Source organism: Stegostoma tigrinum, chromosome 3, assembly GCF_030684315.1.
Source record: "Stegostoma tigrinum isolate sSteTig4 chromosome 3, sSteTig4.hap1, whole genome shotgun sequence".
NCBI classification, from domain to species: Eukaryota; Metazoa; Chordata; class Chondrichthyes; order Orectolobiformes; family Stegostomatidae; genus Stegostoma; species Stegostoma tigrinum.
This window is the reverse complement of record NC_081356.1, coordinates 46944888-46967776: the sequence shown is the minus strand read 5'-3', so window position 1 is coordinate 46967776 and position 22889 is coordinate 46944888. Positions and strand designations below refer to the sequence as shown.

Below are 22889 nucleotides of genomic sequence, written 5' to 3'. Positions count from 1 at the left end.
TCCCCGCCTCTCTAGCCTGTTCTTCCTCTCACTTATCCCCCCCCCTCCCACCTCAAGCCGGAAGGTTATTGTGGAGTTTCCCAAGCTATCATTGAAGAGGAAAGAACTATGATTCCTGAGTCTGACTGGTTTTTAACCTCAAATTCATTATCAATTTTAGCAGTGTATGTGCTTCATTTACAGACTTGAAATCTAGAAGATTTCAGCGGACAGATGAGTGTCAGAAGACATTTGACAACCTAATGCTATTTTGATCATGCCCTGGTGTTAGCAGCAAGTAATTATGTAAAACCATTCAAGGTAGTTGTCAATGAGAGTGTTGTGGGTGTTAGTACTGTCCTTTTAAAGGAAGATGCCAAGGGAATAGAAAAACTTATTGGGTATTTCTCAAAAATGTTGAATATTCATCAACAGAAATATTCCACATAGAGGATGGGACCTTAAGCTTGGTGTTGGTGTTACAATGTTGCAACATGTAGGTTGCAAGTAATGAATCTGAGGACAATTGTGTATACTGATCATAATCTCTTAATGTTTTTGGAAAAAGGTAGGGATCAAAAAAACAGGCTGTTTTGTTGAGTTTATTGTTACAGTCACTCAATTTGAAAATTCCACACATGCTACAGTGAGAAAAACATATTTGCAGATGTGTTGTCTCAACTTTGATGGAAGACAGTGTATTTGGAAGAAACTGATTGATATGGACTGTTGTATTGAATTGTAGCATAGCAATGGCATGACACTGAAGGTTTTGAAAATGAAGCCGCCTTTCTTTATTTGTCTATATTTTTAAGGTGTGATGATGTGCTGTACCTTTTACCGGATGTTCTGTCCTGCTTCCCTTGAAGAAGAGTGTTGACACCATAGTGCCAACATGTCTGCATTAGAAGCAATTGTTAAACTGCTTTTGAGCTCCCTAAGTATTTTTAAATTGAGACAAAAGAAGCATGAGTGGGTGGAACAAGGGTCTGAAGAAGGGTCCAGGCCCGAAATGTCAGCCTTACTCCTCCTCTGATGCTGCTTGGCCTGCTGTGTTCATCCAGCTCTGCATCCTGTTATCCCATGAGTGGGTGGAGATGGGCTCATATAGTGCCAGGGCTTTAGTTTTGCTTTCAGTTAAGGTTTGGAGTTGGCTACAGAAACTGATAGATACAGCGCTGTCTCTGCTGCTGCAAAAAGCTTGAGTTCTCTCTCTGCAGCTAGATTTGTTTGCTTGCTTTCTGTGTTCCTTTTCTCTTAGACTAGAGAGGAGATGTGAGGAAAATCTGTTTTGCTGAATTTGCCTTTGTGAAAGGTATGTTTTTGGAATGTTGCTGTTATTGGAAAAGTTAATGATTAGTAGTTAATTAATACTTTTAAGTATTCAACAGAGTTAAAATTGCGCTAATTATTTTTTGTTTGTACTTTGTTGTAAGAATAAAGTGTGTCTTGCTTAAAGCCTAGTAATGAACCGATTGAATCACATCTGGAACACACTACCTTACACTTACATTAAAAAAAACTGGAAAATGAGTTTGTCCACATGATCAGTGTTTTATTGGGGGAGCATGTTGGAAACAGCGATCATAATTCTGTAAGTTTTAAGATAGTTACCTATCAGATAAGGAATTCTAATTACAACAGTGTTAGACAGAAACTGGAGAAATTAGATTGAGAATAGCTGTTTGAGGATAATTCCACATCTGACACATGGGAGTCTTTTAAAGGCCAGTTGATCCAAGTTCACGACCAGCGTGTTGCTCAAAGATGGAAAAATAGGAATGGAAAGGTTCAAGAATCCTGGATGAAAAGAGATATTGAAAGTTTATCTAAAACATAAAGGACGCATATATAAGGTTTAAGGAACTGAAATCAGAAAAGTTCTTTGAGGAATATAGAGTAAGCAGGAAAGAACTAAAACCAGGAATAGGAGAGTTGAAAGGAGCTGTGAGATGTCCTGGCTTGTAAGATTATGGAAGTGTGTAAGATTATGAAGAACTTCGATCTGTATATTTGGAGCACGAGGGTAACTAGGGAAAGGGTATACCCGCTCGGAGACAATGAAAATTTATGCATGGAGCCAGCAAAAGTGTATGATGTCCTTAACGAGTACATCATTTTGCAACCATATTCGCCAAGGAAAAGGATATAGATGATAAGATTAGGGAGGAATATGTTGATATTATAGGGCATGTTCATATTAAGGAGCAAGTGTTGGGTGTTTTTAAAAGCATTAGGGTAGATAGCCCCTAAGGCCTGATGGAATCTATTCCAGGGCACTGAAGGAGGCCAGGGTGGAGATTGCTGGGACCTTGACAGAGATCTTTGTATCATCTTTAGCCACAGATGAGGTCTCATAAGACTGAAGAATTGCAGATGATGTTAGTTTGTTGAACAAGGACAGGAGGGATAATTCACGAAATAATAGGTTGGTGAGCCTTGCAGCAGTCACAGAATCACAGAACCCATACAGTATGAAAACAGGCCATTTGGCCCAACAAGTCCATACTGACTCTCCCTCCCCTACCCCTGCATTTTCCATGTCTAACTCCCCTAACCTAAACATCCCTGGAGGCAATGGGCAATTTAGTATGGCCAGTCCACCCACCCTACACATCCTTGGACTGTGCGAGGAATCTGGAGGAAACCCACGCAGACATGGGAAGAATGTGCAAACACCGCATAGTCACCAGAGGGTGCAATCAAACCTGGGTTCCTGGTATTGTGAGGCAGCAGTGCTAGTCACTGAGCCGCTGTGCCGCCCGAAATGATTGGAGAATACTTAGGAACAGGATTTGCTTGCATTTGATAAATAATGTAGACAGCATTGTTTTGTGCAGGGGTGGTCTTATCTCTCAACTTTGAGTGTTTTGAGGAAGCGATGAATATGATTTAGGTGAGTGCTGTGGATTTTGACCATGTGGACTTGTCAAATGCTTTTGACAAGGTCCCTTTTGGTAGGCTGGTGCAGAAGGTTAAATTGAATGGCGTTCACAGTGAGTTGGTAATTTGGATACGAAAATGGCATACTCTTAGGCAGAAGGTAGTTGTGGAGGGGTATTCTTCTGACTGGAGGTCTGCGAATAGTGGTGTTCTCCAAAGGTCAGCGCTGGGATGTTTGTTAGTTCCATTTTAGCTGGTTTGATTAGTAACTTTGCAGATGGCTTTTTTTTTCCTCAAGATGGTGGGGGATCTGAAATCTGATTTGCGCATTGGAGCTCTTGAATGTCCCAATACTGATTCACTGAGAATTCGTTTGGACATTTGAACCTCCAGCTGTGTTCAGTTCCCTGATCCAGAGGACAGTAGACAATAGACAATAGGTGCAGGAGTAGGCCATTCAGCCCTTCGAGCCAGCACCACCATTCATTATGACCATGGCTGATCATCCACAATCAGTATCCTGTTCCTGCCTTATCCCCATAACTCTTGATTCCACTATCTTTAAGACCTTCTAAGATGATCGATTTTGAATAATTACATCAACTGTACCTGGACATTACCGACAAAATGTTAAACGTAAAAATCCTCGCTTAACCTTTGGATAACTTTGCGACTTAACCCTCCCCAACCCAATGCGCGTTAAGTTGATATGACTTGTATGCATAGGTTCTCCCTATTTTTCTTTTCCATAGATTTCTGTACAAAAGGATTTGAGTGAGGTCCGGAATCCGGAAGGAGTTGCTGCATTCCTACGCTGGCCAAATGTTCTGATTAATATGGCATGTGGTTTGAATGGGATCAGGCTGAAATGATAATCTTTAGGTTCTTAGAATGCTCCATCTTTCTTCTTTCAGTTATGAATATTTCAAAGCTATTTCAAAGGCCATGTCTTTTTGATATTTTCAAAATTATTTCACTCTTTTAAGGATGCACAAGAAAATTCCTTACATGCTTGCAGCATGTCCTCCACTGAAGAGAGTGACGAGAAACAGATGTCCTTAGCCAAAGGATTTGAGAAAACCATTACCATTGCAAAAGGCAATTCTAGTCTGGGTATGTATCTGATATAGATTTATTAAACCTATTGCTAGGAGTAATGTGTTTTTGCCATGTTTTAAGTCTTTATTTGTTGTTTACATAGTCGTTATCCAATATAGTTTCAATGGTTAATGAAAAATTTTCAAAGAACAAAAGATAAGTATGGCACAAGAGCAGGCCCTTCGGTCCTCCAAGCCTGTGCTGATTGTCATGCCCTGACTGAACTAAAAATCAAGCCTTCTGCCCTTATTTGATCTGCATCTCTCTATTCCCTCCCTATTCATGTAACCATCCAGATGCTTCTTAAATGTTGGAAACATGCCTGCTTCCACCACAACCTCTGGCAGTGCATTCCAGGCTCCTACCACTTTTTGCGTGAAAAATCTTCCTCTCGCATCTCCCTTAAATTTTTGCCCTCTTACCTTGAACCTGTGCACCCTTGTAATTGAAACTTCAATATAAGGGAAAAGCCTCTGACTATCCACCCAACGTATGCCTCTCATAATTTTGTAGACCTCTATCATGTCTTCTCTCAACAGCTGTCTTTTTAACCTTACCTTGAGCCAATGCCCTTGACTCTGGGCAACATCCTGGTAAACCTTCTCTGCATTCTTTCCAAAGCTTCCACGTCCTTCTGGTAATGGGACAACCAAAACTGCACAAATTTTTCATAAATAGTAGGTTTTTAAATATTTTTTGCAGTTTCTTAGGATTTAGCCATTTGCTACTCTCAATTTTGCAATGTAGTCAGAGTCGTGTTATAAGATCTAATGTGATGAGATATACACCATATATTCGTCAGCCTACATCCCAGTCCTCCTGTCTTCATTGTTTACAGCTCTGGTTAATAATTGTATTTTTGCTCTTGACAAATGAAAGCCACTCAATGTTACTTTCTAAATAACTTTTAAGATCAGTAATACTGTTGACACAAAATCCTTGCTCCCATCCCTTGTGGATAATATGGATCTCCTGTGGATGACAGAAAAATGTGGATAGTGATATAATAAGAATCCTCTATCTAGTGCGAAGAATTAGGCTAGCTTTCAGGACCTGTCAACTACGGGGGGAGTAAACAGGCCTGAGATGATCTTGAGTACATGGATCCATAGGCAGCCAATCCACATTCGGTGAGGACTGAGTGTATCTAAAGCTGACGTCTCAAAATTATAAGTAACCACATTCAAAATGGTATACCTTGCAGGACATTTTTCTTGTTAAATTATATTCATAGGATGTGGGTATCACGAACATGCCAGCATTTTTGCCGTTCACTAATTGCCCTTCAGAAGGTTGTGGCATGCTGCCATCTTGAATTGCTGTAACCCATCTAGTGAGGGCACTCCTACAGATGTGATAGGAAGTGAGTTCCAGGATTTTGATCCACAGACAGTGAAAGAATGGTGATATTCTTTGAAGTGAATTAACACAATGAATTTATCCACAGACAATCCTTGTAACTGGACAAATCAAGTAAGCACTGAACTCAAGTAAGCAATGATTGGTCTGGAAGATAAGTTGATTGCTGTTGTGACTGTGTTTTCTGATACTATGTGTTCTGAAATAATGAACAATAAGGTTATTTTAGTCATTATATGATGAGGCACGGCTAATTAGTAATCATAGATCACTACAATTGATTTCTACATAAAATTTGAAAATGTCATATTCCAATCAGAGGAAAAACAGCCTGAACTACTTCAAAGGCAATTGCACAGGTAATAACAAGAGTTTGATTGAGTAAACAGGCTAAAAGGGATAATTAAAACAAAATTGCAATGAAATCGCTCTCTTGGGGTTGCGGGGGTGGTGGTTGGGGGGTGGGGGGAGATGGGGGAAAAAACATTCTTCAGGGGAAAAAGAACTCTCCAAAGCAGAGATTAGATGTCAATTGTTTTTCAAACATCAGAAATTTAAGATTTTTTTTTACAAAAGCCTGATGAGATAATGTGGTCCCATTGAATCCTATGGCCTTTTATCTCCAATAAACTCTATTTTAAAAATTCAGGTGTTGCACAATCTTCATTAATTTGTTCTTAAAACATCTAGGAATTCACATTTAAATAAGGCTCAGAAGATCACTCCTAGATTTTTTTTTACTTAAAGTTGATTTAATGATCCATTTTAAAGTGCCAGTAGCCAAGTTAGAATATGTAAGCATATAAAGGCATGTAAATTAATAGTGGGAAATACATATTCAATATTTCAACCAAAACACATTGCACTGAGAAGGGAAAACTTCTCAAGATTCATTCGTGGTTTGCAAGCAAGGTGTAGATAGTACTGGATTTTGCGAAGAAAAGTAGAAATCTGAGGATTCAGTATTCCGAAGCCACCAAGTGCCAATTAGGTGAGCAATAAAATTGAATATGAGTAAACTACTGAATATCATTTAAACATTGTAAGAATTTGTGCAAATATGTGAAAAGACAAAGAATAACAAAACTGAAAATTGGATGAATTATCAGGAGTGAGGAAGTGGCAGAGGCATTGAACACTCAAAGTGTGTCTGTTGTCACAACAAAGTACAAGCTACTTGTCAAAATAGATGGAAATCGGTGCTAATGAGTGAGAAAATTTGAGCTAACCAATATCAGCAGAGAAGAGTAGTAGTGAAAACTTCATCAAAATTCCATCATGTAATGACCTTCATTCTATCATGTAAAAGAGATAGCTACAGAGATAGTGAACATGTTGCAATGATTTTCCAGAGTTTCCTGGATATTGTCAAACATCACACTAAACTCGTGATTTCACAAATTTGTTGTACTATAACCTGGTGGTGTGTGATTTTTAAAACTTTATCCACCCCAGTCCAACTCCAGCACCACCACTTCTTGGATATTGGAACAGTTGCAGCAAATTGGCAATTGTTTGATACTCAAGGTAAGAGAGCAAACCAAGAGCTTCAAACCAGTCAGGTTGACATCAGACTGCTGAATTTTATTAAGAAATATCTCAAGTGTACAGAAAAATGCATAATATGCTTAAAATAAGTCAGCGTGGTTTTTTTTGAAAAGGAAATCCGTTTTGACAAATGTATTAGCTTTTGAAAGATATAAATAGTTTCGTGGCTAAGGGGAAAACCAGAACATGTATATAGGTACTTGGTTTTTCAAAACTCATTAGATGTTGTGCAACTCAAGATGAAAGCTCATGAAGTTGGGAATGGTGATTTGGGCATTTTCACATTGGCGGGCTGTGACTAGTGGAGTGTCACAAATGTCTTTGCTGAACCCTCAGCTATTAATAATCTATATTAATGACTTAAATGAAAAGGTGTGCCATGATGGCCTTTTATCGCAAAGGGATTGCAGAGTGAGAATAGAGACCTTGCAAGGTTGTATGGGACATTGGTGTGTGATCACGCTTAGAATGTTTTGTGCCATTTACATCATACTTTGGAAGTATGCTGTTACATTGGAAGAGATACAGATAAATGTGGGCAGAGTGAATAAGGTAGGTAGGCACCATTGTTGAAAAGATTAACCAGTGATGAAAGACAATGTAAACAGGGTCAGTGTACTCTAGAGCCTAGAAGAATAAGAGGTTGTCTTATTGAAATAAGAAAGGTTATGAAGTGCTGTGACAGACAGAGGTGTTATTTCCCTGATTGGACCTGGACCACAGTTTTGTACAGGGCCAATAGTTTAGTAATGAGATGAGAAGAAAAGTCTTCACTCAAAGTATGAGAATCTTCAGCTTTTCTACCCAAGAGAGTTTTAATTCAGAAAGGGCATGTGGGGTTCGCTGGCTGGGCCAACATCGTTATTCATCACTGTGACTCCCAGCTAGAAGAAGAGCTTCTTGAACTTCTGTAACCTGCTTGCTGTAGGTACTTGCTGTTATGAAGGGAGTTCCAGGATTTTGACCCAGCAACAATGATGTATCAGAAATATAATTTCAAGTTAGGATGGAATGTTATCGAGAAGGGTACTTTTAGGTGATTGTGTTCTCCTGTAACTACTGTCCTTGGCCTTCTAAGATGGTGGTTGAGATTGGAAGCTGCTCTCAGAGCAACGTTGGGTTGCTGCAGTGTATCTTATAGATGCATCAGCGGTTGGGGAATGTGAATGCTTGTGGTTATCGTTATTATCTAGTATGCTGCTTTGACTTGGATGGTGTTGAGCTTCTTGAGTGTTGGTGGAGCTGCACTAATCCAGGCATATTGGCAGTTTTTCACCAGACTGTGCTTCTGCTTTGCAGTTGGAGGGCAGGTTTTGGGGAGTTATTCTCTGCCTGTGTTCCTAGCCTCTGATCTGTTTTTGGCCATTTGTATTTATATGCCTAGTCCAGTTCACTTTCTGGTCAGTCTTGTCCATGCGCAAACCAAGGCTGTAATCAGGTCAGTAGCTGACTGGCTTTGACAGAACCCAAGTGAGCTTCAGTTAGCAGGTTATTGTAAAGCAAATCCTGGTTGATAGCACTTTTAATGATTGTTTTCATCTCTTTACTTACTTTACTTCCATCACTTCTCTTTGTTAAGAGTATACTGATGCATTAATAGTTTGGATTGATAATAACGGATTGGTTGTCTCCTTTGGCTGGATGGCTACTCGGCGATGCAGAGTGATACATTCAATTTCTGCACCAGTTGAAGTTACCATGAAGGACTGTCCTCTACCTTTCCCCTTGCCTGAAGTGTGATGACTCACAGGTTAAACCATCAGTCAACTCTCTTCAATGAAAGAGCAGCTGTATGGTCCGGTAGGACTTTTTCCCAGAGTGGGGGACTCGATTACTAGGGGTCATGAGTTCAAAGCAAGAGGAGGAAAGTTTGAGGGAGATATGCGTGGAAATTTCTTTACACAGAGGGTGGTGGGTGCCTGGAACGCGTTGCCAGCGGAGGTGGTGGACACAGACACGTTAGCGTCTTTTAAGATATATTTGGACAGGTACATGGATGGGCAGGGAGCAAATGGACACAGACCGTTAGAAAATAGATGACAGGTTAGACAGAGGATCTTGATCAGCACAAGATTGGAGGGCCGAAGGGCCTGTTCCTGTGCTCTAGCTTCCTTTGTTCTTTGACTATTACAATTTTACCTTTTTTACCTGTTAATAGACTTTTTTTTGTGTATCTGGCGATAACAACTGAAATTCTCTATATCTGGATAGATGCCTAGGTAGATGGACTGGATCAGCTGTAGGGGAGGACAAGTTCTGTTGTACAAGTCTTCAGTGCTGTTGTCAGGGTGCATGGCTTTTAAAATGAATCAGCTGCTGCTGATGGCATTGTTATGGATGTCCTGTCTTGAATAGCAAAATTTGTTTGAAACTAACTCCTTCAGCACTGTGGTAGTGCCACATTGATTGCTGGGAAGTATCCTCAATGTGAGCATTCGAATTTCTTTCCACAGTGACCATATCGCGATGCCATCATTTAGATCTGGCTGGGAGTCTCAGATCTTTAGTCTCAAAGAATGAGGCCTATTGGAAGGTGTCAAGTGTGATCTTACGTGACTAAGCAGACTTGACAGACCATGTGGTCTTCTTGCAGTTTCTATGCTCTTAAATAAAGAAAGCTCTAAATTTCACCTGCAGTCTTCCATTAGTCTGTGTGAAATGAATGATCTGACAATGGACCTAATTTTAAATAGTAGTTTATAGTTCTGACCTCAGAAGGATAGAAAGCCATTTGTTGATAACTTCACAAATTATAGAGTTATTTATTACCCCCATCCTCACAATCACACCCCATCCAATATTCTGACTGGAGTTGAAATAAGTTTTATGTTGGCAAAGCACCCAGTAAGTAACCTGAAGGAAGAAAGACTTGCTAAGAAATGGAAAGAAGAGAAACAGACACCATTGTCACAAGCAGATAGAAAGCTCATTGTGGTTGTGTTGTAGTATCATTTATAAAATTTCTGCTCCTGTATGAAACCAGTATTTAATCTCTGAAGTGGCAGCATTATACTTTGTATGCTGGAAATCTGGAATCATGACAGAACTGCTGCTCTTACTAAAATATTTACAACATTTAATTTCAGTATTTATTTTGTTTAACTAAGGATTTTGCTACTGAAAATGCATATAAAATTTAAAATGTACAAATCTAATTTACCATGTCTTGCTGCCATCTGCAGTCTGTAGCTGCAGCTCTGCCATTGCAGCTCATTACTTGTTGAGCCAGATTTTCCAGTCTTTGGATTTTCAGATGAGTGCAAGATCCAAGCTGCAGGTTAGAACTTGATAGAAGTCCTCAGATGAGTCAGACATAGGAATTGCCCAGGATGTAGGGATGGCACAGTAGCTCAGTGGTTAGCACTGCTGCCTCAAAGCGCCAGCATCTCAGTTTTGATTCAAGCCTCGTGTAACTGTCTGTCTGGAGGTTGCACATTCTCTCTGTGTATGTGTGGGCTTTCTCCGGGTGCTCTGATTTCCTCTTGCAATCCAAAGATGTGCAGTTTAGGTGAATTGGTCATGTTAAATTGCCCGTAGTGTTCAGGAGTATGTAGATTAGGCAGGTTACAGGGGGATGGGTCTGGGTGGAGTTCTCTGAAGTTCGGTGTGGACATGTTGGGCTGAAGGGCCTGTTTGCACACTGTAGGGATTCTATATTGTTTGAACTTCCAACAGACAATTTCTCTACTTCCCAAGATCCTCTGTGAATGACTCTAATTCAGAACTAAAAACAGAGAATTTGGATTGTTCCTGGATTGTTACCTGATTGTAACTGGTTGTTACACTGGAGTATAAGACCATAAGATATAAGAGTAGATTTAAACCTTTTGACCCATCAAGACTGCTCCTCGATCTTGGCTGGAAAAGTCTCTGTTCTCATGCCTTCTCCGTGTAATTTTTGATCCCTTCTCTTAAATATGATGCAAAATGACTTGCTCTGCACAGCCTCCTGAGACAATGAGTTCTATAGACTCTCTTGCCATCTGTGGCTAAAGAAATTCCTCCTCATCTCAGTTCTAAAGGGTCATGTCTTCACTCTGAGGCCTTTTGGATGTCAGCATCACCTGCTAATTCTATATGCACACGCACACGCACACACTCCACCCCTAACCCTAAGCTCCATCCATGACAAGCCCTTTATCCCTGGGATTGTTCTTGTAAACCTGTCCTGGAGATTCTCCAAGGCCAGCATCATCTTCCTTTTTAATACGGGACCCATAGTTGCTTTCAGCATCCCAATGTAGTCTGACAGTAGCCTTATATATCCTTCACAGTACTTTTCTGTTCATGTATTCTCAACCTCTTGAAATGAATGCTAACATTGCATGAGCCACCTTAACTGCCCGTTGAACTTGCAAATTAACCTTGAGAATTCTGAACTAGGATTTCCAAGTCCTTTCTTATGCTTCAGGTTTCCAAGGCCTTTCCCCATTTAGAAAAGTCTGTGCCTCTTCGAGTGCATTACCTCCTCCTTTCTCATGTTGTATGTTATCTGTCACACTGTACCCATTATCATATCTTGTCCAAGTCCTTCTGCACCCTCTCCACCTCCTCAATGCTACGTGTTCCTCAATATCTCTTTGTGACACCTGCAAATTTAGCAATAATGCCATCAGTTCCTTTTGTCCAGTTCATGAATGTATAATGTGAATAGTATAGTTCCAACAGTGACCTTTGGAATTCCACTAGTCCCTGGCTGTCCCTCTGCTTTCTGCTAGTCAGCCAATCCTTTGCCCATGCCAGTACTTGCCTATAACACCATTAATACCATCACTTCTGATCTTATCTCATTTAGCAGCCCCCTGTGTGGCACCTTATCAAAGGCCTTCTGGAAATCCGTGTAAGTTGCATCCTCTTGCTATCCTTTATCTAACTTTGTTGCAACGTTATCAAAGAATACTAATAGACTTGCCTGGCATGACCTACCTTTGACGGCTCTGGCCATCTCCTCCCTTGTGTCTTTGTAGTTAACTTTTCCTCCAACTTAATGCCATTATTTCTGATTCCAGCTTCTCCCCTTCAAACTGCAGGATGAATTCTATCATGTTATGGTCACTGCCCTCTCGGGGGTTCCTTCACCGTAATTAAGTCTCCCTCATTACACTTCACCAAAATCAGTTCTGTAGTGCCACAATCTGCTGTTTACTTATTTTTTAAAAGAAGTCTCATTGATATTCCAGGAAGCCCTTTTTCGTGGGATCCACTACCAACAATTTTTCCAGTCCATCTGCGTATTGAGGTCCTCCATTTTTATTGTAAGTGTGCCTTTTTTTATGGCGAGGTCTGATTAGCCCCTACAGATCTGGCAAGTTTTGTCAAATTCCATGACAGCTTCCTCCCATTACCACTAATTACTGTGCCCCCAAGTTTAAAACGCTGACCTACCTGTCACAAGAGTGTTTGCTGTATGTTGCAGATGGCGCTCAAGTTGAAGGATTCTGGTTTTCTGACATCCTGAAAATTTTCAACACTTTTTTAACTTGCTCCACTATAGAATCATTGACTCCTTACAGTGTGGAAATAGGCCCTTCGGCCCAATAAGTCCACACTGAACTTCAGAGCATCCCATCTAGACCCATCCCCTGATAACCCACCTAATCTACACATACTTGAACAGCAGGGGCAATTCAGCATGTCCAATCCACCTAACCTACACATCTTTGGACTGTGGGAGGAAACCGAGGCACTCGGAAGAAGCCCACACAGACACAGGGAGAATGTGCAAACTCCAGGCAGACAGGGCTGGAGGCTGGAATTGAACCTGGTTCCCTGGCCCTGTGAGGCAGCAGTGCTAACCACTGTGCCACCATGCTGCCCCCATGTGTATTTCTACCCACCTAACCAGATTAACCCCACTTGTGCCACCAAAAGAACTACTGTAGATGAAAGCTTAAGCCATGAATTGGATGTGTAGTGAACTAGCATGTTGCAGAAGTTGCAATATCATCTCTTAATTATTAAATGATTATGTAGTTCATTAAGGTAATTTCTACTGCTAAAATTATTTGAAGTCTGTATTTATTCACTGGTAGTGTACAGGCACTTCAATTAAAATGTTTTATTTTTATTTTTATAAACGTTTCAGATCTATTTATGTATTGCTCTTTATTACCACCCTTAAATTCATTCGGTATTTTTAATAATAAAATTGAGGATTGCAGTTGCATAGATGACTTTATGGGTACCATTATACGAATTTGGAAAATCTTGCTGAAATAGTGTTGAAAAATCTCAGCAGATCTGGTAGCATTTGTGGACTTGAAACAATAATATTTCGTGAAACATTAACTCTGTTTCTAACTCCAAAGATGCTGCCAAACTTGCTGAGCTTTTCTGGCAGTTGGATGCTGGAAGTACTTTGCTTTTAGTAAAATCATACTGATTGCTTCCAAAGTACAAACTCTCCCCCAAATGTAGGTGTTACTTTTTACTGGTGTAGAAGCAATATGGCAAAATCTGAATCTTGCATAGTAGTGGGGAGATAGCTAAGTTTGTGGAGGAAATTTATTTTAAAAATGACATTGTTTTTGTTTAAAATTCATATTTTTAAAACCGTCTGTCATTTTGTTAACATTAAGTTGCCATTCTAATAGATGTAATATAATGATTGAGCTATCAGATTTGAAAGGAACAGCTGGCATTTTTCTTTGAGTAAGAATTTATTTGGTGTTCTGTAGGAACTGCTATGTAATTAAAGGTCTTGAAAGTTCATGTTTTGCTGTTGATGAACACTGTTTCCAGTTCTTTTGGGACTAATGAAGTATTGGTAAAGGAAGCAAGCAATTAATGAAATTGATTACTTTAGTTCACTTGTAATACTTCTTTGCAGAGACCAGACGAATTTGAGTTTTTCTCTTGAAATATCTTTCGAACTTTGCCATTTTCCTCCGGTAACTAAATACATTGGGAAATTTGCAATTATAAAAGTGTGTGAGAAAAATGGCTTTTTGTGTTGAATGGCTAACTTAATTTCACATTTTTTAATATTCTGTTGTATGTGTGAATATCTTCCTAAACTTGTAGGAATGACTGTGAGTGCCAGTAAGGATGGATCAGGAATGATAGTGCGCAACATTATTCATGGTGGATCCATCAGTCGTGATGGCCGAATTGGGGTTGGTGACTCCATCTTAGCAATCAATGGGGAGCCAACTACAGATCTCACCAATGCTGAGTCTCGTGCGATGCTTCGAAGATACTCGTTAACTGGACCAGACATAATGTAAGCGACAAAAGAAAACTTAAAGTTTGAATAATTAGTAGTGCGGTGATGGATAGGTGATAAAGATGAAAAGCTATTAATGTTTAAGTCCGTCTAGAAGAAGCTTTCATAGGGACTCGGGACCGTTGATATATTAAAACCATTTTGCAGACGATAGAGATTTAAGTCATAATACAGAACACTAAAACGCAGAAAGGCACACAAAATATTTCCTACCCCATCCTTATTTCATTGCTTTTACACCACTTGAACTAGTTTTTCATCATGGTCCTGTAGACAGCCCTGAAGGCAGTTTCATAGTCTGTGGCAGAGTGATGCTTACGCTAACTTTCAAAGTTGCCCAGAAAGGTTTCCTAACATATGTGGTGTGAATTTATGGAAGCCACTTTGAATACGATACTGAGTCAATGACATCTCCAGGATCCAAAGTGATGTACCAAGCATTATAGGCAGCCGATTACATTTGACGTGTTCTGACGCAGTAAAGCAGACAATAAACTGTGCTAACAAGCTGTAGAGCTGGATGAACGCAGCAGGCCAAGCAGCTTCAGAGGAGCAGGAAGGCTGATGTTTCGGGCCTAGTCCATTCTTCAGAAATGCGGGAGGGGAAGGGGGTTCTGAAATAAATAGGGAGAGAAGGGGAGGCAGATAGACAGACTGATCAAAAGAGGCAGGGATGGAGCCAGTAGAGGTGAGTGTAGTGGGGAGGTAGGGAGGAGATAGTTCAGTCCAGGGAGAATGGACAGGTCAAGGGGGCAGGTTGAGGTTAGTAGGTAGGAGATGAGGGTGGGGCTTGAGGTAGGAGGAGGGGATACGTGGGCGGAAGGGCAGGTTAGGGAGGCGGGAACGAGCTGGGCTGGTTTTGGGATGCGGTAGGGAGAGGGGAGATTTTGAAGCTTGTGAAGTCCACATTGAAACCATTGGGCTGCAGGGTTCCCCAGCAGAATGAGTTGCTGTTCCTGCAACCTTTGGGTAACATCGTTGTGGCATTGCAGGAGGTACAGGATGAACATGTCTGCGGAATGGGAGGGGTAGTTGAAATGGTTCACGACTGGAAGGTGCAGTTGATTAGTGTGAACCGAGCGTGGGTATTCTGCAAAGTGGTCCCCAATCCTCTGCATAGTTTCCCCAATGTAGAGGAGGTCATAACGGGAACAGTGGATGCGGTATAATGTGTAGCGGTTGTGCAGGTGAACATCTGCTTGATGTGGAAAGTCTTCTTGGGGCCTGGGATGGGGGTGAGGGGGGAGATGTAGAGGCAGGTGTAGCACTTCCTGCGGTTGCAGGGAAAAGTACTGTTCTTTTAACTCTTTAAATTTATGTTTTCAGGGCTAGTGTGTCTGTTCTGATGTAATAGTGAACTGAAAATGCCACTCAATTAAAATTTGTAATATTATAATTACACCTCGTTGAAAAAAGTGTAATTCATTTCTTTGTACAGTAGGACTAATCATTTAAGTTGAAGTCAGTTCAGAGGGACGTAGTAACAGCAAAAGTTGAGAGTTTCACTGTTGGTATGCTGCTCCAAAATTTGGGCAATAGATTATTTTAATCATTTTGAAAATTACGTGGGAAATGGCAGCAATTCTGACCCTAACTTATCTCAATCTATTTGAAGAGGAAAATAAAATTTAGCGGTCTGTTTCAAAGACATGTTGATGCAATTGGAGAATCTGAAGTGTTGAACCTCTCAGGTTTTGTTTTTGGGTATTTGTAAGTGTTTATCCTAGCCATGATTTTGCTCAAAAATTTTATAATTTTGGTTCTTAGGATTTCCTCCCTGTCAATTATTCAGCTTGCTGTCAGGGTCACATAGATTTTGTATGATGACCACATCAAGAGAAGTACATTCTTAATCAAACCTATTAAAGCTCTTTTGAAAGAGTTTATTTTCCTCAAAAGTCCTTATCCAAGGATAGCTTGACAAGCTAATGGCCTCTGTCCATGTTCAACAGATCCTTAAACTATTTCTCTGGGGTGGGGGGGAGGTTAGCGCAGAAAAGAGCAATATATTTAGGCTCTTGATCCAAATAAAGAATTAAGCCTCAGCCAAAAATATTGAAGTGGATATTTGAAATCTCTCCCTTTTTGTTGGAATGAATAAAGTGATACAACCACGGTAACATTTTTTTTGTTTTTCTTCTATTTCAAAATACAACTTTATTTACTTGTTCTCATTGGACTTTTCTAGAAAAAGGCACTGACTTTTGTCTCTTCATATTTGACACCAATAGGATTCCCAAGTTTGTGAATTAACAAAAAGTTAACTATTAATTCTTAAATACATCATTTTTGAAAAGCTGATCATTCTGTTCAATAGATTAGAAATTAATTTGCCCTTTGCACTTTTTGTTAACTTATTTCTGCTTTGAAGTAATTGACATGTTAAACATAATTTGTGTTTCATATTTTCATCATATTTTCTTTCAGTTGACTGCAACGTTTAGTTTGTCAGTGTGACCTGATTTAGATATTATGTTATTTGTAAATGAGTTTGTAGCTTTCACTTTTGATGAAGAACTGCAGTTTTAACATGAGAAATGAGCATACCCATGATATATTTCCTTCGTTCGTTATGGTCTTTGAAAAATAGAAGTAATTGGATAATGAACAAAGAACTATTTTCCCTTTTTGAGGGAAATAAATCTGGCTTACATCCTCTCTCTTATGGAACATCTGTTTCCATTAGGTGAAACGCTAGTAACCAGAGGACACAGATTTAAAAAGTACAGGGCAAATTCAATGGAATGCTATTATCTATAGCTCAGTTAGTTTCCTTGTCCCTGACCCACAATGTCCCAGGGTCAAGTCGCACTCCAGGACACAATCGCATCAAAACCAAGGATACAACTTCAATACAGTAGTGAGGAAAGTGCACTGATGAAGCGGCCATATTTCAGATGAGATGTTCAACCAAGGCCCTATCTGTCTGTCAGATGTCTAGTTAATACTTCCATTAAGCGTTTCCATCTCACTGAAGAGACTTCAAGCCAAATCTCATTCACTCAGCTCTAAAACTCTCCTGTTATATTTTGACAGCTTTGACAAATTCTGTGACTGTGACTGAGAAAATCCACAACATTCTAAATCAGTCCACAGCATTCTAAAGGAAAATCGAACATTTTTTAAAATTTAAAATGTCAGGACCTGCATACAGATCCATGATTTATCCAAAACTGTCAGTCTTTTTTTTTAAACTTAGGTTGGCCGTATCCGACCTGTATTTCAATTTCCAGTGAAATCTGACAATAAATTTTTGAAATATGTTGTTTACAAACAAACAGACTAACAAACAGAGGCCTAAGCAGCACTTCAACTCACCTTCCATGGCAAAAGGAATGAGATCAGCAGATTAGCCAGTGATACTAAGGATATTGTTTTTACTCCATAAATTTTGATCTAAAATTCATTGTCTAAAAGGCTAATGAATACAGATGTAGTAAAATCTTTCAAAACAGAAAAATAACATATTTTAAAAGTAACATAATTACAGAGCTGCTTTGTAGGGCTATGGTACTATGCAGGCGAGGTGGATTAGTCATGAGAAACACAGGGTTGATAGAGGAGAGGGTGATTCTGGGTGGGATACTCTATGGAGGGTTGGTGTGGACTAAATGGCCTGCTTTCACACTGTAAGGATTCAATGTTTATGATTCTATATTAAGTAGATAACTCTTAAGAAAGTTAGATAACTCCACATTGAATAGAATGCATGTATCCGGGGCCCAATGATTCTGCATATGAAATCACAATGAAATAGTTATTTTGTATGTGGTATTAAATGCATACAAAGTACTCCATTATTTTCATTGTTAATTCATACCAGGCTTTAATATCTGTGCATCTTTGATGAAAATTTCACATGTAATGTGCCACTAGTGTAAAAGATGCTGCATCATAATATTTTTCACATTCTAGATCTCCGTATACACCTGGTGGTGAACAATCCTCTTTTTATGTGTGATTATTAGTGTTTTAAGAAACTGCTGCAAGTATATAAAATGATAAACTGTCATTTTAATAAACACCAGATGCCTTAATCATGAGATAGCAGAACTACAGATGCTGGAGAATCTGAGATAACAAGGTGTAAAGCTAGATGAACACAGCCAGCCAAGCAGCATCAGAGGAGCAGGAAGGCTGACGTTTTGGGCTTAGACCCTTCTTCAGAAAATTTAATCATGTTTGATTCACTGGTGACTTTTAGCCAGATACACATTGCTTCAATCTTTCAGTTTTAACTAAATTACTTCAACTTTAAAATTTGATTATTCAAAATACATTTGAAAGACTGTATAGTTCTGTTACATGAAGATAATGTATTTGTTTGCTTCATGTTATTCAGGTTCAAAATTTGCAATTTTGTTATATCTTCTCATATATTGCTTGATGCATCACCTAGGATTTTGTGCAGATTTTCTGTAGGCTTTTCTGGATTGATCAATTGTTCTTTGATTTGCATTCTAATTTAATGGGTACATCTGGTTATACAAGTAAAGGTAGAAAATTGGCCTATAAGTACACTTGGGTCATGTCAACGTCTCTCTCTTCCTACAAAGCAATACTTTTTGGAGCAACTCCTTATGCTGGGTCCTCTCCTTTTCCCATGGGGTCTGTATTGATTTTTGTTTTTTAAAGAAGTTATTTTAGTTTCATCCTTTTCAGGGATTCAAGTCATCAAGTATCTTACATAAGATCCATCTGTTATCATCAGTAATAAATCAAAATACTGTGGCTGCTCGAAATCTGCAAGTAACTTACCTCAACTGGCCTTATTCCGTGTGTCATTGATTTCCAAGATTGCCAAACTTTGGGGTTATCCCTGACATTTGGCCTGACCTGACTGGGGCTCGATACTAAAGCTTTGGAAGGGACTCCACAGAATTCACGCTGAAAAATGCATTGAGAAAGTTCAGCTTCAGTGGACTGTATGGTGTATATGCAATTCTGCTGATGTTGGGACTCAGTTGTTCAATTTTGTATCAAACAAGTTTTGTTCTTCTTAACGCCTGCCCACTTTACTGTTCTCAATTATTTGACCCCTAGTGTAGTAATATGACAGGAGTAATCCAGAGAATTGTAATTCAGGTCCAATCAAGATTGTTTGAGAACTTGAATTAAAAAGGTGGGAATATGCTGGGTTTTATGCTATTGATTAAGGGGGTAGGTGAAACAAATTCTATGTCTTAATTATGTCTAGACTCGGCTATTCCAGTGGTTTCCCGGGAGATGTCTTGCTATCATTATGTGTAAGCATGAACTCCTCCAATTTTGGCCTCTGGTTCCCAAGTTCCAAAACAGGACTGCAACGCAAAAACATTTCATTTCAGTGTTGAGGGACTGCTGTACAATCAGATGTGCCACACTTCAAATGAGATTGTTAAATTGTAACGTAGTGTGAACTTCAAAAAGACAGTAACAGGTTGTTGAAGTGGGCAGATGAGTGGCAGGTGAGATTCATGCCAAATACGGAGAAGTGGAATCTCTGGTCAAGAGGAAGAAGAAGGCTTATGTTAGGATGAGATGTGAAGGCTCAGTTAGGGTGCTTGAGGGCTACGAGATAGCCAGGAGAGACCTAAAGAGAGAGCTCAGAAGAGCCAGGAGGAGACATGAGAAGTTGTTGGCGGATAGGATCCGGGTAAACACTAAGGCTTTCTATAGGTATTTAAGGAATAAAAGAATGACGAAAGTAAGATTAGGATCAATCAAGGATACTAGTGGTAAGTTGTGTGTGAAGTCAGAGGAGATGGGGAAGCACTAAATGAATATTTTTCCACAATATTCACACTAGAAAACGACAATGTTGTCGAGGAGAATACTGAGATACAGGCTACTAGACTAGGTGGGATTGAGGTTCACAAGGAAGAGGTATTAGAAATCCTACAGATTGTGAAGATAGAAAAGTCCCCTGGGCCGGATGGGATTTATCCTAGGATCCTCTGGGAAGCCAAGGAGGAGATTGCCGAGCCTTTGGCATTGATCTTTAACTCGTCATTGTCTAGAGGAGTAGTGCCAGACGACTAGAGGATAGCAAATGTGGTTCCCCTGTTCAAGAAGGGGAGTAGAGACAACCCTGGTAATTATAGACCAGTGAGCCTTACCTCAGTTGTTGGTAAAGTGTTGGAAAAGGTTATAAGAGATAGGATTTATATTCGTGTAGAAAAGAATAAATTGATTCAGGATAGTCAGCACGGTTTTGTGAAGGGTAAGTCGTGCCTCACAAACCTTATTGAGCTCTTTGAGAAGGTGACCAAACAGGTAGATGAGAGTAAACCGGTTGATGTGGTGTATATGGATTTCAGCAAGGCATTCTATAAAGTTCCCCACAGTAGACTATTGTACAAAATGCGGAGGAATGGAATAGTGGGAGATATAGCAGTTTGGATCGGAAATTGGCTTGCTGAAAGAAGACAGAAGGTGGTAGTTGATGGGAAATGTTCATCCTGGAGACCAGTTACTAGTGGCGTACTGCAAGGGTCGGTATTGGGTCCACTGCTGTTTGTCATTTTTTTTTATAAATGACCTGGATGAGGGCGTAGAAAGATGGGTTAGTAAATTTGCAGACGGCACGAAGGTCGGTGGAGTTGTGGATAGTGACGAAGGATGCTGTAGGTTACAGAGACACATAGATAAGCTACAGAGCTGGGCTGAGAGGTGGAAAATGGAGTTTAATGCGGACAAGTGTGAGGTGATGCACTTTGGTAGGAGTAACCGGAAACCAAAGTACTGGGCTAATGGTAAGATTCTTGGTAGTGTAGATGAGCAGAGAGATCTCAGTGTCCGTGTACTAATAGAGGGATTGAGTTCCGATCCAAACTGCTATATCTCCCACAATTCCATTCCTCCGCATTTTGTACAATAGCCTACTGTGGGGAACCTTATAGAACGCCTTGCTGAAATCCATATACACCACATCAACCGGTTTACTCTCATCTACCTGCTTGGTCACCTTGAAAGTTGCCACCCAGGTTGACGGGGCTGTTAAGAAGGCATACAGTGTTTTAGGTATTATTAATAGAGGGATTGAGTTCCGGAACCAAGAGGTTATGCTGCAGCTGTACAAAACTCTGGTGCGGCCACACTTGGAGTATTGAGTACAGTTCTGGTCACCGCATTATAAGAAGGATGTGGAAGCTTTGGAAAGGGTGCAGAGAAGATTTACCAGGATGTTGCCTGGTATGGAGGGAAGGTCTTCTGAGGAAAGGCTGAGGGACTTGAGGCTGTTTTCGTTAGAGAGAAGAAGGTTGAGAGGTGACTTAATTGAGACATATAAAATAATCAGAGGGTTAGATAGGGTGGATAGGGAGAGCCTTTTTCCTCGGATGGTGACGGCGAGCATGAGGGGGCATAGCTTTAAATTGAGGGGTGAAAGATATAGGACAGATGTCAGAGGTAGTTTCTTTACTCAGAGAGTAGTAAGAGAATGGAACGCTTTGCCTGCAACGGTAGTAGATTCACCAACTTTAAGTACATTTAAGTCATCATTGGACAAGCATATGGACGTACGTGGAATAGTGTAGGTTAGATGGGCTTCAGATCGGTATGACAGGTTGGCACAACATCGAGGGCTGAAGGGCCTGTACTGTGCTGTAATGTTCTATGTAATGTTCTATGATGCACTTCAGTTGGAAGAACAGTGAAAGAAAATATAAAATTGAATACAGAAGGAGACTGCAGAATTGATGCACTAGAATGGTTCCTGTTATGCAAAACTTTAGATATGTGAATAGATTAAAGAAATCTTCCTGATGTTGAGGAGCCCAGGAAGAGAGCTTATTTGATGTTTTCCAAATCTTGCAAGCTAGCTGGAGCAGGTAGGGTGAAGCTGTTTTTGCTTCTTGAAGAAATAAGAACAAGAGGGCATTAAATTAATGTACAAATGAAACAAGGGCAATTTTGGAATAGTGTTTTTTCACATTAAGCTGTTGGGGTATAGAATACGTTGCCTGAAAATGTGGAGACAGTTTCAACTGTGGCAATCAAGTAGTTTTTTTTTGGATATCAATAAATGCAGGGATATGGGGAAAATTAAGAGATTGGCATTAAATAATAGACCCAATGAAAGCATGTTTCACTGTATGACCTCATTCTGTTCTACAATAATTGTGATTTTGAGATTTTATAAAATTTAAATCTTTTTATTTTGTCTTCAATTCTCATCACCCCTCTGATGGCTGTGTCTATGGCCTAATATTTAGAATTATTTCTTTAAATCTTTCCAGTTTGCTACATGAGTCATCGCCTTTACATGCTGTTTTGTGTCTACCTCTTTGGTGAAGCTTTTGTTCATCTGTCCAAATTTACAGGCACTGTAATATTTAGAACATAGTACAGTACAGACCCTTCGGCCCACGATGTTGTGCCAAACTTTTACCCCAATCCTAAGGTCTATCTAACCTCCACCCCTACCTTTATACTATCATCAAACCCATCTCTCAACACATCCCTTACTGGCCTTGACCTCACCATTTCAGGGAATAAATTTTGTGGCTCAGTGGTCAGCACTGCAGCCCCACAGTGCAAGTTAGGATGAAAGTATTTTGTTTAAAAAAAAGCCACTGGTGACTCGTTTTATTTTGTCATTCCCTAACAGAGATAGCAGCCAGGAAAGTAAACAGCTGATCCTATATTTGGTCATCACAAAGCAAAAAGCGTTATTTTAATAAAGCAGTGACCTAAAGCAGTACATTTGCAATCATTAACTAATACTGTTTCCATTTGACAGTTCAGAACCATGTGACTTGGTGCTATCGTGTTATAGTCTCAGCTTCTCAAATTCCGCTTTTGACCTACTTTATTG

At 39.8% G+C, this 22889-nt stretch overlaps 1 protein-coding gene across 4 annotated transcripts in view; it reads left to right on the top strand.

Annotated features, from left to right (window-relative positions):
- The window catches only part of LOC125451281 (multiple PDZ domain protein), a 227215-nt gene that overhangs the window by 66022 nt on the left and 138304 nt on the right, over nt 1–22889 (top strand). For all 4 annotated transcript variants that reach the window (XM_059644577.1, XM_048528244.2, XM_059644578.1 and 1 more), the window contains 2 exons: nt 3849–3975; nt 13891–14089. In XM_059644577.1, the coding sequence (XP_059500560.1) occupies nt 3849–3975; nt 13891–14089 (326 nt within the window). The remainder of the gene's footprint in view (nt 1–3848; nt 3976–13890; nt 14090–22889) is intronic.